The sequence below is a fragment of the Hyla sarda genome, chromosome 5, assembly GCF_029499605.1.
Source record: "Hyla sarda isolate aHylSar1 chromosome 5, aHylSar1.hap1, whole genome shotgun sequence".
NCBI classification, from domain to species: Eukaryota; Metazoa; Chordata; class Amphibia; order Anura; family Hylidae; genus Hyla; species Hyla sarda.
In genome coordinates this window covers 227274981-227290087 of record NC_079193.1, presented here as the reverse complement: position 1 = coordinate 227290087, position 15107 = coordinate 227274981, and the positions used below count along the sequence as shown (strand labels likewise).

The 15107-nt window shown below is 43.2% G+C and overlaps 1 protein-coding gene across 4 annotated transcripts in view; it reads left to right on the top strand.

The window, feature by feature from the left end:
- NUP153 (nucleoporin 153) overlaps positions 1–15107 on the top strand; it is a 109952-nt gene that overhangs the window by 27496 nt on the left and 67349 nt on the right. For 2 of the 4 annotated variants that reach the window (XM_056521236.1, XM_056521234.1), the window contains exons 2-6: positions 1407–1644; positions 6858–7106; positions 7185–7324; positions 11041–11166; positions 11867–11983. In XM_056521236.1, the coding sequence (XP_056377211.1) occupies positions 1407–1644; positions 6858–7106; positions 7185–7324; positions 11041–11166; positions 11867–11983 (870 nt within the window). Of the gene's footprint in view, positions 1–1406; positions 1645–3578; positions 3750–6857; positions 7107–7184; positions 7325–11040; positions 11167–11866; positions 11984–15107 lie in introns of those variants that run through there. The other 2 variants (XM_056521235.1, XM_056521237.1) reach the window with 2 other exon arrangements.

Below are 15107 nucleotides of genomic sequence, written 5' to 3'. Positions count from 1 at the left end.
GACTTTCTCAGATGACCCCAGCGAGTGGTCTCTACATCCAGTAGTCCTCGCACAGATCTGCGACCTCTGGGGCATTCTAGACGGGGACCTTTTCGTGTCCGGCACAATCGGAAGATTCTTTCATTTGTGTTGAAGTGCTGGGACCCCCTGGCTCTAGCCGTGGCTGCCATTGGGATTCCTTGGGCGGGATTTCCGCTCCTGCCCTTTTGGGTTTCTCTTTAGTTCTCTGTCCGAGGGTGAGTTCAGTTTTTTATATATATTTTCTCTGGTTCTCGGACAGTTCGTGTTTTCTCTTTGACCTGTCAGTCCTCTCCTATTGCTCTGGAACTATAACTGATTAGCTCAGGGCCTGGAGGCGGGTATATCCTGCTGGGAGGAGCCGAATTTTTTTATTGCCATAGTGTCACACCTCCTACAGACCGCAGCATACACCCATGGTCTGTGCCCCCCAATGGATCCTTCGAGAAAGAGATTTTACGGTAAGCAAATAAAAATATCTCCTTTTTTATTTTAATCAGTAACAGCATATAAAAAGTTTTTGGATCTGACAGTGCTCATTTAAAAATGGCCCTAAACACCTAGTATGCCTCTGATTCTATTTAAAAAGATCAAAGGTTTTCCACCTTTAGTCAATCTTTTTGTAACGACTTGCACCACATCCTAAGAACTTTTTGTGTTTAGAAGGCATTGTTTCAGAAGTCAGGGCATTTGTTCTTATGGTAGTGTATTTGTATTTCAAGGATAGAAAGATTGTTATAAGTGTACCCGTCACATCCAACAAAAACATATATTTTTTTAAATATATCGCTCAGTACCTAATCCTGACCATGTACATCTAATTTTTGTGTCTAGCACCTTTATTAATTTTATTACTCTTAATTTAGCTCACTAGTCTGAATTCCTCTCAAAGGAAGGGGGCATGGCCTCAATGTGCAGGTCTCCACCCCCTCCCTCAGTATGCTGTCTGCACACTTCTCTAGCATTAGCAAACCTACAACTCCCTGCTTGTCCTCACTGACAGTAGCAGTATCAAAGCTGACAGTGGGAGGATCTTTCCTCCAGCTGTGAGCCCTGCACTCACAGCTGTCAATTAAAGAAGTGTGTCCATGACATAGGTGATGACGCCTAGACACAACAGGACTAGTATGTGTCCAAGCAGGCGGGGGACGGGCAGTTGTTTGACTGGCTTTTTCAGTATAAAATACTGAGAAATTTCTAATGAAAGCAATTGCAAAACCTATTGCTTTACAACATATCAAGTTTTTGTATCTGACAGTGCCCATTTAAGTTTGATGGGAAAAAAAATAAACAACTTTTTTAAATTTAACAGTACTATGTGCTTGGTTCCAGATTTTATTAGGCTTGTATTGTATCCAGTTTAATATTTTCTTTTCAATCATACACAGGGTATCATCAGCCGTGTCACAGATACCGTGAAAAGTATTGTTCCAGCTTGGCTGCAGAAATATTTTAACAAAGAGGAAGAGTTACCTGGCAGATCCTCCAACTTGGATCGTGTTGATGGCCATTTCGACAATAGACAAAATGAAGAACAAAGTCACATCTATGTTCAGGATGACCTACATACAACTGCAGATGGCAGGATCACTCCAGAGCCTCTTAGGACCCAGGAAGGTAGTAATAGTGAGTTACGTTTAGGTGCTTTTTTTAAAGTCTGTTATGCATGTTGCTTTTCTTCTGTTCCCAAATTACTGTTTTGACAACAAATAATTTTTATTTTACTTGGGTATTATACCTTACAAAAACATAGACATCCTGTCACATTGACAGGAGGGCCCACGCGTACGGTGTTCGCTTAGAGCCGGTAGAAAAGTGCAAGTACTTCTGTGGTTTAGTAGAATTTTTTCATTTTTTTTTTTTATTTGGACTATTGTGTACTTATACATGTGGGCACTTCCCTTTTTAGGACATGATTTGTCTGCTCCCCATCTTCCCACCATTCCACAAATGGGCTTCCTACAAGGAGCGAGCGCATTTTGGGGTTACTTGGTTACTCTCTATCGACGTGCAACCACGAATGCGGGGCAATGATAGTTTAGTGCTAGGGGATTCCTGTGGACCACACACACTATGGGGGAGATTTATCAAAATCTGTCCATAGGAATCAGATTGCTTCTTTTTTTTAAAGGCCTCTAAACAATGAAAGAAGTGATCTGATTGGTTGCTATGGGCAAATACACACACACACACACACACACACACACACACACACACACACACACACACTAGCTGAGTATGCGGCGTTGCCTGTTTTTTCCTTCCTAATCATTGATAGGGAGGAAAATCAACAAAGGAGGAAGCTTTTGACTTAATAGCCCCTCCTTTGCAAGCCAGACTGCACAAAAAGGTAGATAATAAAATGGGTGTGGCTTAAAATGTGGGCGTGTCTTTGTGTCCGGCTAGCACTTGCATGGGGCTTGAAACAAAAACCCATCTTTTATGTAAGGGTTAATTTAACTATCATATATTTTTATTTGACATATAAGTAATATGTGTACCAGGTATTATTGAAATATCTCCAGCTGTACAGAAGTTGTGGGAACATATATTTCCCATTGATTTGCATGGGACTTAAAACAAAAACCAGACCCTCACAAATGGTGGTGGTTAAGGGTTAAATTAACTATCCTATATTTTAAGTGGACATATAAGTAACGTGACAAAGTATTATCAAAATATCTCCAGCCGTTTTGGAAGTAATGCAGTAACATATATTTCCCATTGACTTGTATGGGACTTTAAACACAAACCTTGACCCTGGCAAATGGGTGTGAGTAAGGGTCAAATTACCTATCCTATGTTTGTTGTTGACACATAAGTAACGTGTGCCAGGTTTCATGTTAATATCTTTAGCCGTTTGGACGTGATGCTGGAACACGCACACGCACACACACTTACTATTGCAGACCCGACATATTTTGTGCCAGAATTGAAAAAACCCAGACTAACTCTCCATTTTGCTCAGAAAATCTGAAAAGGGGTGTGGCCGCTGGGAAAAGGGGGCGTGGTCTCTGAAAAGCGGAAACGTGTAGGGAAAGTGGAAAATGTAGGGAAACATATATATATATATATATATATATATATATATATATATATATATATACTGTATATATTGCTACTTAAAATATAACAATGTAGTTTATCATACCTGGTTAAATGAGTTAAGGCTAGGTTCACACTACCGTTAGGAGCCGCCCCGTTACTATGCAAAAACGGATTATAAAACTGTTCATAACGGATGACAAATGTCTTTATTTTAACGGATATTCTGCTAAAATGACAGATGCTGCATCCATTACGGTCAGTTATTTAGTCCGTTAATAGGCGTTATTGTCCGTTAATTTAATCCCTTTTTAACCCCCTCATTTCCCTAAGGGACTTCCTGGTTGTGTGCTTTTTAAGGAGCATGCTCAGTAGCAATAACGGATCATACCAGAATATGAAAATAACTAAGCAGAACGGATACTATTCGTGATAATCTGTCATCCATAGTCTTCAATGTTAAATTTATAACTGCCGTTATTCGTCTGTTATTTTTGATGGGGAAAACATTAGTGCAAGCCTCGTCATTTCTCCCGTCACAGTGACTGATGAAACCAATAACTGGCAGTAACTGATGATAAAGAATGCAAAAAGGAACCCATTGAAATGAATGGGATCCTTTATGACCCGTTATTAGGAGTTCATGGCGGGAGAGCATAACGGGCATGATTCAGAGGATATAAACGGTAGTGTGAAAGAGCCCTAAACTGTTGAAGTGAATTAAAAAGAAAAATTGATACATTATGTTACCGTGAAAACTAGGGATCGACCGATATCGTTTTTTTAGGGCCGATACCGATAATCGGTGGAGGTTAGGGCCGATAGCCGATATCTTATACCGATATTCCGGTATAAGTTATCGGCTATTTATCCCCCCAGGACACCGCTGCAGATCATTGATTTAAAGCAGGAGCTTTAAATCAATGCACTGCAGTGTCTTTTGCGGTGCCATAGGCTGCCGCCGCCATGCGCTACTCTCTGCCTGCCCGGGGGTCCTGAGTCCTATCACTGCCACCGCTCCCCCCGCCGCACCGCTCCGTGCCCCCTACCGCCACACCGCCCCGGCCCCATTGCCTCTCCCATCCCCGGTTTTATAATTACTGGGGCCTGGGGTCCACTCTACATCTGGCTCCGGTGAAATCCTCCTGAGCTGTCACTGTGCGCACTGACGGTGATGTCGCGCACGTCACTCGTCATTGCGCACAGCAGAACGCAGCAGGAGCCAGAAGTAGCGTGGGCCCCGGGAACAGGTAATTATAAAACCGGGGATGGGGGGGAAATGGGGCTGTGCGGTGGGGGGTGCGACGCAGTGCGGTGGGTCGGGGGCTTATCTCGGTCGTGGTGCGGCGGGGGGGGGGGCTTATCGCGGTGCGGCGGGTCGGGGGGGGGGGGTCTTCTCGGTCGCGGTGCGGCAGGTCGGGGGCGGTCGTGGTGCGGTGGCCAAACCGATAATCGCGTGCCCTTAATCCCCCCCCCAACCACCACCACATGCAAGCTAGGGGCACGGTGCATTGCAGGATGTACCGTTAACCCCTCCTCGCCATCAACTGCGCACACTGCAGGGGGCTGTTCCTCTTCTTATTCTCCTGTTGGGGTGCAGTGCGCGCTGCAGGGTTCAGTAGACTCCTCCTTTCTGCTTCTGTTCCATCGTGGACCGGGCTGGAATAATTTCTTCTCACAGCCTGCACTCAGCCTTTCTCCTCTGCGGTCATCTCCCGCTGCCTAGCTGTACCTTCGGGACTGGACACAGGATCCTGAGTGAGATTGCTCCTTCTTTTGTCTGGTTGTCTGACTAGTGCCTGTTCATGTCAGACCTGACCCCCCCCACTTATTACTACTTTCAAGCTGTAAAACCAAAATGCCAAGTGGGAGGTCTGATCTGATCTTCACCCGCTCCTCAGTGTGTTTCCTCCCTTTCTCAGACAATCTCTGACTTGGCCAGGGTTTCCCAGGAGGTGGCTTCCGCCTTGGGCATTCCTCCTTAAGTTTGTCTCCCAGGGAGACGACGGTTGATTCCCTTGCCACCTCACTCCTGCCATTCTCTACATCCCTCCCGCGATTTGTCTCCTGAATCCGGACTCTCCTGATTTGCCTCCTGAATCCGGTCGTGTGGGGCCCTCTCGCCGCCGCTCACTCCAGGTCCACCACCTCCAGGCGCCACCGTAACCGGTCACCCAGTGTATGTTCCCAGTCTCTGCCTCCTCGCTCCCAGTCCACCTCCACCTGTTCTAGGACTCCTACGATGCGCTCCCAGTCCCCAGGGGAGCTTGGACTCTGATTCGGTTCCTCCTTCTGACTCTGAAGAGACTTCCCGCATGTCAGATTTGGTGGATAGCCTGGTGTCGGCTGTCGGACACCTCCCACCTACAGGATCCAGGAACTTCAGGCGCTGCCCCTGAAGTGTCAATTTGCCGCGCTCCTCAGGTTTTCAGCCCACACACTGAATTTGACGAGCCATTAGAGGCGGCCTGGAAGCATTCGGATAAGTGCTTCCATGGGACTAAGAAGCTCCAGGCTCTCTTTTCCCTTTCCTCAGGACCTGGTTACAAAGTGGTACTAGACTCCTACGGTGGACCCTCCTGTATCGCGGCTGTCTAAATCCACTACTCTGCCGCTGGCTGATGCAGCCTCCTTTTTTAAGGATTCCTCAGATCCCTCATAGAAAATTTGGCGAAATTTGCTTTTGAGGCAGCTGGCTCAACCTTGGTGCTGGCCTTTTGCCTCCACTTGGGTATCCAAGGCCCCTCTCTGTTTGGGATGGTCATTTGTGCCAGGGGATTTTAGCAGGCACCTCCCCCGGCGATTTGGCTAATCTAGCTCAGCAAATTGTTAATGCAGGGGACTACCTCTGCTCAGCTATTTAGTAGCGATTCGGAGCTCCATGTGGCTTAAGGCTTGGACTGCAGATGCGGCTTCTAAGCGTTCCTTTACAGAGCTTCCTTTTTTAGGGTCTCGTCTCTTTGGCAAGCATCTAGATGAGGCTACTGGGGGCAAGAGTTCTCTCGGACTCACGACCGAAGACTTCTTCCTTTTTGTTCCTTTCATTTCTTGGGCCGCCAGGACAAACCGGCGGCTTCACAGGAGAGGAGGGTGCCTTCTTTCAAGACTCTCCCCTCCTGGAAATCAGGGCCCTATACCAACCACCCCTCCTTCGAATCCGGGACTCTCAAGCCTCCCACTGCCTGAGGGTGCGCCCCCATCTGAGTCTTCACCTGTCCCTCTTTCGGGATGCTTGGCTGGCGCATGTTCAGGATGCCTGGGTTTGAGAGGTTGTTTCCCAGTGCTATCAAATAGATTTCTCTTTTCCCGGGATCTTTTTTTTTTTTTCTGGTCCCGCCCTCCCCGTTCTCCTTCTCTCGCTTGCCCCCAGTAGCCAGGAGGCGGGTATATCATGCTGGGAGGAGCCAACCTTTTTTCATTTTTTGCCTAGTGTCAGGCTCCCAGTGGCAAGCAGCATATACCCATGGACCGGTGTCCTCAATTAGAAGCTCTGATAGATTACGGTAAATCTAAAAATTCTACTCTTCATTGCAAAGGCGTTCAGTAAAAACTGGTTTTAAATAGGGAAAAGCAGTAAATTCTAGTTTTTTTCTATTCAATTAGAGCTGGTTTTCACTAGGGAAAACAGGTTTTAAATAAAAAAGGGGTTTTCACTGTAACGTGTGTGTGTATGTATGTATATATGTGTGTGTGTGTGTGTGTGTATATATGTGTGTGTGTGTGTGTATATATGTATATATATATAAATTTTTATTTTTTTTATTTTTATAATGCTCTTATTGTTATCTTTGCAGATCCGTCAACAAGTGGGCTGACATTAAATCTACCTGATGTATTAACCCGGCCATCACTACACAGAGCTAACCTAAATTTTAACATTTTGGATTCTCCAGCACTTAACTGCCAACCATCTACTTCTTCTACCCACCATATTGGCACTTCTAATTTTTCACTGGTGAAGGAAATTAAGGACTCTACCTCTCAACACGATGACGATAACATTTCCACAACCAGTGGTTTTTCTTCACGTGCATCTGATAAAGGTAATAGTGGCTATGATAGGTTGATTATAGTCTTGTTTTGGGTAAGGTTTATATGCCTTAAATTATTTTTTGTTCCAGATATTACTGTCACAAGAAGTGTGAATGCACCCCCTTTGTGGTCTCCTGAAGCTGATCGTTCACACAATCTTTCACATAACTCCACTATGAACTCTAGGAAACCAACATTTAACCTTTCTGCATTTGGATCTCTGTCACCGGTATACTTTTTTTATTTTTTTATATAGTTAATGCTCTGATATTCTTATTTTCTAGATAATATATCAACTGATTGTATTTTCATAGGTTTTCAGTGGCATTGAAGCAGTACTCTGCAGAGCTTTAAAGCCTTATAAACTTTAAGATTGCACTGGGTCTCACTTGCTGGCCCGCCACTCCGTCCTGCTCATTCACTCTCAATGAGTTGGGTTTAAATGACAGACAAGGAGTGAGGTGTGTGCTTCCACACACTTAACTTGGCTGTAACCTCAGATTGCAGTGGAGCATGCCGAAAGATAGTTATGCTTTAATCCTTTTACCCCTTAAGGACAGAGGTTTTTCAGTTTTTGTGTTTTCGTTTTTTCCTCCTTACCTTATAAAAATCATAACCCTTTCAATTTTCCACCTAAAATTCCATATTATGGCTTATTTTTTGTCACCAATTCTACTTTGCAGTGACATTAGTCATTTTTACCCAAAAATCCACGGCGAAACGGAAAAAAAATCATTGTGACAAAATCGAAGAAAAAAACACTATTTTGTAACTTTTTGGGGGCTTCCGTTTCTACGCAGTGCATATTTCGGAAAAAATGACACCTTATCATTATTCTGTAGGTCCATACGGTTAAAATGGTACCCTACTTATATAGGTTTAATTTTGTCGTATTTCTGGAAAAAATCATAACTACGTGCAGGAAAATGTATACGTTTAAAAATTTCCTATTCTGACCCCTATAACTTTTTTTATTTTTCCACGTACAGGGCGGTATTAGGGCTCATTTTTTGTGCCATTATCTGAAGTTTTTATCGGTACAATTTTTGTTTTGATCTGACTCTTTTATCACTTTTTATTCATTTTGTAATGGTATAAAAAGTGACCAAAAATACGCTTTTTTGGACTTTGGAATTTTTTGTACGCCATTGACCGTGCGGTTTAATTAACAATATATTTTTATAGTTTGGACATTTACGCACGCGGCGATGCCACATGTTTTTTTATTTACACTGTTTTATTTTTTTAATGGGAAAAGGGGGGTGATTCAAACTTTTATTAGGGAAGGGGTTAAATGATCTTTATTAACTTTTTTTTCTTTTTGCAATGTTATAGCCCCCATAGAGGCCTATAACACTGCACACACTGATCTTTTACACAGATCACTGGTGTGTATTAACACGCCTGTGATCAGTGTTATCGGTGCTTGACTTCTCCTGCCTGAATCTCAGGCACGGAGCAGTCATTCGCGGATCGGACACTGAGGAGACAGGTAAGGTCCCTCCCGGTGTCCTGTAAGCTGTTCGGGATGCCACGATTTCACCGCGGTGGTCCCGAACAGCGAGACTGAGCAGCCGGGATAGTTTCACTTTCGCTTCAGGCGTGGCGGTCAGCTTTGATTGCCACGTCTGAAGGGTTAATACAGGGCATCACTGCGATCGGTGATGTCCTGTATTAGCAGTGGGTCCCTGCAGTTGATGGCCGCCGGGACCGACCTGATATGACACGGGGTCACCACGACATATCGCGGGAGCCGGCGGAGGATGTAAAAATACGTCCTTCGTCGTTATGGATAGTGGACCTAAATGTACGTCCTGGTGCACTTGTACTTGGGACACCAGGACGTACACTTCCCATACGTAAAGCAAGAACAGGAGCTGCACTTGCTTCATGCACGACAGGGACCTGCCGGTAATGGCTGACATCAGCAATGCCTTCTCCCAATAATAATTTAAATCTTCCCTTATTCCAGTTTTACCCCAAAAAGCATTAAAAAAAATAGGTATGGACATGTGCGTAAATGTCCCAAATATCAAAATATAATGTTAATGATCCCAAACGGTGAACAGCGTAAATTTTAGTGTCCAAAATTGCAGTTTTTTTTTTTGTCATATTATATATATATTTTTTTTTAATAAAAAGTCATATATGTAAAAGTTGTACCAAAAAACAAATCAGTGCAAAAAATGAGCCCTTATGCAGTCCCCTTTACAGAGAAATTAAGAAAAAGTGGTTTAAATAGGGCAATTTTAAACTTATTTATTCTGTAAAAGGTTTTTATTTATTTTTTAATAAAAACAGTACATTAATGGTAAAGTATCTTAACATGGGTATAACTTTAATCATATTGGGGGAGATTTATCAAAACCTGTGCAGAGGAAAAGTTGCCCATAGCAACCAATCAGCTCGCTTCTTTCATTTTTATGAAGGCCTGTGAAAAATGAAAGAAGCGATCTGATAGGTTGCTATGGGCAACTGGGCAAGTTTTCCTCTGCACAGGTTTTGATAAATCTCCCCCATTGACATTTCTTGCTGTAAAGTGTACAGCATGAAAATAAAACCCAAAATTGTGTTTTTTAATTTTCAATTTCCCACCCAAATAATTTTTGGGTTTTGCCATTTATTATAGTAAAATGAGTGATGTCAGTACAAAATATAACTGGTCATGCTAAATATAAGCCTTCATATGGGTCTGTGGAAGTATAAAAGAGTTATCCCTCTTAGAATGGGAGGAGGAGGGCTGGTATCACACCCCTGCACTGCTTAACAAACTGAATCCTACCATCCCCCCTCAGTGCTGGCATTGTGGGCTTGGGTACGGTCTTTCATATATTCTGGTTCTGCCCTGTGATTGATATCGGAGGTTTTGGGAGCTCGGGTCCCTTTGGACTCCCTGGTCTACTTACTATACCTCTCCACTAAACTTTTACCCAAGCAGCCATTTAAATTGTTTATGCATATGGTTCTAGCTGCCAAAACCCTTGCTAAGTGCTGGAAACCTTCCTTTCCCCCATCGGAGACTGATCTGGTGGCGAGGATCAGGGAAGTCCGCTCTCTTGAATACCTTACTGCCTCTCTTAATAATACTTTGCCTCTCTTTCTTTTTGTTTGGGAGCCCTGGGACAGGTTTCTAGAGAGGCATCCTCCTTAGTCCTGCTGCGCCCTCCCCCTCCCTCTATCCCTTCTCTCTTGTCCTTTTTTTGTTGTCCTGTTGTTGTTTTTGTTTGTCTTCTCTAGTTGTGATTTGCTCTTTATTGCTTTGTTGAAACCCGGTATTGGGCCTCTTGGAATTTCTCTAGTAGAATTCCTAGTTTACCCATTGCCTGCCAGTTGAGACCTATATGACGTGCTTTACCTGGTCTTTCTCCTGTTTTTTTTTTTTTTTTTTTTTTGTATTGATTTGCACTTTACGCTGTATCTTGTGATGTTATGATTTTCTGTTGAAAAACCTTAATAAAAATTTCAGTTGAAAAAAAAAGAATGGGAGGAGGCAAAAACAAGAATGCAAAACAAAAATTTGCTTTGCCCTTAAGAGGTTAATGAAAACATCTAAAAAAAAATAATCTAATCTTAATTATTGTTAAATTGCTAGGATACTGTCCATAGAGCCATGCTGTACTGACATGTAGTTAGGGAATAGTAAAGAAAACAGCATTACTTTTCTTTTTCATTGATTACAATCTATGATTAGTGGAGATTAAAGGGGTACTCCGCTGCTCAGTGTTTGGAACAAAACCGTTCTGAACACTGGAGCTGGCGCCAGGAGCTTGTATCCACTTGGCTATATTATCATTTTAAAAGACACTTTAAATGGCATTAATGTTTTTATTCCAATGTTTTAGTTACTAAAATGTATTTTGTGTAATCACTCATTAAACGTGTATTAAAACACACAGACCGTTTAATAGTGATTTAGTGTCTTAGTAACGTGTAATTTGTGTGCAGTCTCTTGGAAACTCATCAGTCTTAAAATCCAGTCATCTTGGGGATTCTCCTTTCTATCCTGGGAAGACAACTTACGGAGGCGCTGCAGCTGCGCGTCCATCAAGAGTCCGCAGTACTCCATATCAGGTAAATGTACAGATGTTTTTAAACCTTCAGTGACAGTCTGTTCTACAATAGAAAAAGGAAAAGGGGGAGGGGCATTTTTTAACTATAGAATGTTAGTCATTTAAAAGGAAATGTTATTTGTTAGCCCTACTGTACGCCATGTTGCAGTGGATCTTTTTCCCAGCTGCTGCCCTTTGGCATGTGTTTACAGTTTTTGGCCTTCCCTTGCGTTGTCTTGATGCATATGTTTAACAGAGCACCTGTTGTCTGCTTGTTAAGTTTATACTTGTTGCATGTCTAACAGGCTGTCTTGTGTTTTGGCACTAGTGCGATTTCTAATTAATATTTTGTGAAGCACAAATCTTTGATATTTTAATATAGTTTACAGGCCTTTTAGTACTCACAAACTGACCTTCAGTAATGGCATGCATGTGTTGGGCAAAGTACTAAAAGCCTTTTGCTTTTTGTTTGCAATAATTGCTCAACTGAAGTTTTTATTTTATTCATAAAGGAAAGCCTCTTTAAATTGAAAGTAAATTGGATATTAGTTAAGATAAAATGATCCTGGTTGTCCCTGATGGTGCTTGATGCTTTCTTAGAACAGGGACACTTAGACATAGAACTTCTGTGGATGCTGCTTATGTCCCCCCCCTTATTTCTTCTGCCTTAAATATCATTTTTCATTATTCTATTTTTAATTTTTATTATTCTTAAATTTTAGGCACCAGTAAGAAGGCAGGTGAAACCGAAGCCAGCAAACAATCAGTCTTATGGAGTTACAAGCTCCACTGCTCGGAGAATTCTGCAGTCTTTGGAGAAGATGTCAAGCCCTTTGGCGGTAAACTGTCTACTTTTACTGTTTAATGCATGTACTTCCAAACATAGTTTGTTCTACCACTGCCATGTAGGCCCTGATTTAGGTTAAAGGGATACTCCCGTGGAAAACTTTATTTTTTTTATTTTTTTTAATTTTTTTTTATTTTTTTTTTTTTTAGAAATCAACTGGTGCCAGAAAGTTAAACAGATTTGTAAATTACTTCTATTTAAAAAAAAAATCTTAATCCTTCCAGTACTTTTTAGGGGCTGTATACTAAAGAGAAATCAAAAAAAGAAATTAATTTCCTCTGATGTCATGACCACAGTGCTCTCTGCTGACCTCTGCTGTCCATTTTAGGAACTCTCCAGAGCAGAAGAAAATCCCCTTAGCTAACAAATGCTGCTATGGACAGCAGAGGACAGCAGAGAGCACTGTGGTCATGACCTCAGAGGAAATGCATTTCTTTTTGGGATTTCTCTTTAGTATACAGCCCCTAAAAAGTACTGAAAGGATTAAGATTTTTTAATACAAGTGATTTACAAATCTGTTTAACTTTCTGGCAGCAGTTGATTTAAAAAAAAATAAAAAAAGAGACATTTTCCACGGGACTATCCCTTAAAATAAGGGGAACAACACTGAGCCAGAACAGGCTAAGAATTTGAACACCACTGCCTGAAACTTTGATAAAATATGTAAGGACTGATTTCTAAACAAAAGTTGTAATATTTTCTATGCACTTTAAATCTATGTAAAAGGCAAAGTCCTTTTTTTTTTTTTTTATGATGATTTCGTATCCATTTGTGTTTTAATGTCTTTCTTACCATAATAACTATCCATAATATTGTATGTCTGATGTGACCTTATGGATTCTATGTCTGTAGTGCTTCTATAATATATCGATTTTTCTGATCGGGAAAAGAAGAAAAATTTTTGAGAATTTTATATACACTCTCAAACACAGCATTTCACCTGAGTGCACCTCTCACATTTTTGTATATATTTTTTCGTGTAACAACTAGGGATCAACCGATATCGTTTTTTTAAGGGCCGATACTCTGTGGAGGTTAGGGCCGATAACTTATACCAATATTCCGGTATAAGTTAACGGCTATTTATCCCCCACGGCGACACCGCTGCAGATTATTGATTTAAAGTGGCGTTTTAAATCAATGAACTGCAGCGGCTTTTGCGATGCCAGAGACTGCCGCCGCCACCCGCTTCTCTCCCCCCTACCTGTCCTGGGGTCCTCCTGAGTCCTATCGCCATCCACCCACCAGCGCCGCGACGGACCCCGCACCGCCCCGGCCAGAGACCGCCGACGCTGCCCCATTGCCTCCCCCATTCCCGGTTTTATAATTTCCTGTTCCCGGGGTCCGGGTCCGCGCTACTTCTGGCTCCGGCACCATCCTCCTGAGCTGTCACTTTGCGCACTGATGGTGACGTCGCGTTGAGGGCGTCACTCATCATTGCGCTGCGCAGCACACAGCGTAACACAGGACTCCGCAGGAGCCAGAAATAGCATGGACCCCGGGCCCCTGGAACAGGTAATTATAAAACCGGGGATGGGGGGAGGCAATGGGGCGGCGGCCTCTGGCCGGGGCGGTGCAGTTGGGGTGGTGGAGAATCAGTGCATTATCGGCAAGGTAATTGCCGATAACGTCAAAAATCGTGAATATCGGCCAAACCGATAATCGGTCGATCCCTAGTAACAACCCTGAAGAAACTGTAAAACTGTTAGTGTTACAAAGTCTCGGATGTGAATAGAGAGCAGGTGTCTTAAATTCGGTGTTATTGCTCTTATACCTCTGGATGTTCAACATGGCACCTCGTAGATCAGTGGATACAGAAAAATCATTTTTACTTCTGTATTTTCATATCACAAATACTTTGTAAAATCTTCAGTTTTCTGTGCATAGTGTGACAAATTGTGTGGCAGTTTAGTAGGGCTGCAACAAAGAATCGATGTTGTTAATAAAAATCGATGACGACAAATTTCATTGATTTGAGCTCTGATTCATTAACAAAAATAGTCACAAATGTCATAATGCCTCCGTAATAACATTTTTAACTACCTTTTTGGGACAGCGCTGCACTTCTGCAGGCGACACTGTGCTCTGCCAACTCCCCTGGCGGCTCCCAACACAGGAATGTGAAGTTAGTGCTGTGATGTCATATTCCTTGTCGGGAGCTTGGATTGGTTGGCACTGATTGACCAATCAGAGCTCCTGGCGGGTTGGGGAAGAGCGCAGTGCTGCCCTCACCTCTGTACAAGGTATGGAGGTGCAGGCACAATCTGTTAGGGCATAATGCTATCTGAGAAGGCCCTTTCTCTATCTGCTCCATTGGGGGACACAGACCTTGGGTATATGCTGCTGTTGCTAGGAGGCTTGACACTATGGTAACAAAGTCGGCTCCTCCCAGCAGGATATACCCGCCTACAGACGCTGAGCTAGTCAGTTTTAGCTTTGTGTCTGTGAGAGGCAGACACTGGTCTGGTGTTCTCCAGACCTTGTCAATTCTTTTTTGTTTTTTAAGGATAGGGACATATAGTTAGTATATTCTCTCCCTTTTCTTTTCCTTGTTTTCAGGTGGGGTCTCAGGAACACAGCGTTCACTGTTTCCCCATTTGCGATTGAGGGGGCACAGGCATCGTGGATGTACTGTCAACCCCCTCTCGCCATCGGTCAGCGCCTGGGGTTTTACCTCATGGGTAGAGGTCCCCTACTTTTCCTTGCTCATCTTGCTGTTACAGCCTGACTTGATGCAGGTGATTAAAAGCTGACTGAAGACTTCATTAGGTAAGTTCTTCAGACGAAGGTGAGTGTATTCTCCCCCTTTTTTCTTCCAGGTTTATGACTCAGCCTCTGGAGACCCCTTTTTCAGAGCCCACTCCTCTTTATTTTTCTCTAAGGGAGTCCCTGCCCCATATATTTTACATGGGGAGACATGCGCTGTCTGTGTGCAGACTCCGGCGCATGTCTGGGAGCACGGTCTCCGTTGCAGACGCTGCCTTTTCGCAGATGCAGGCCCGCAAATTTGCCGGTCATATCTGCCAATCAGTGCTCTGTGAGCGCGGCAGTGTTCCTTAGGACCAATGTGAGGCGCTCTAGCATTAAATCCGGCCCCTTTCTTCTCATTGGTCCCG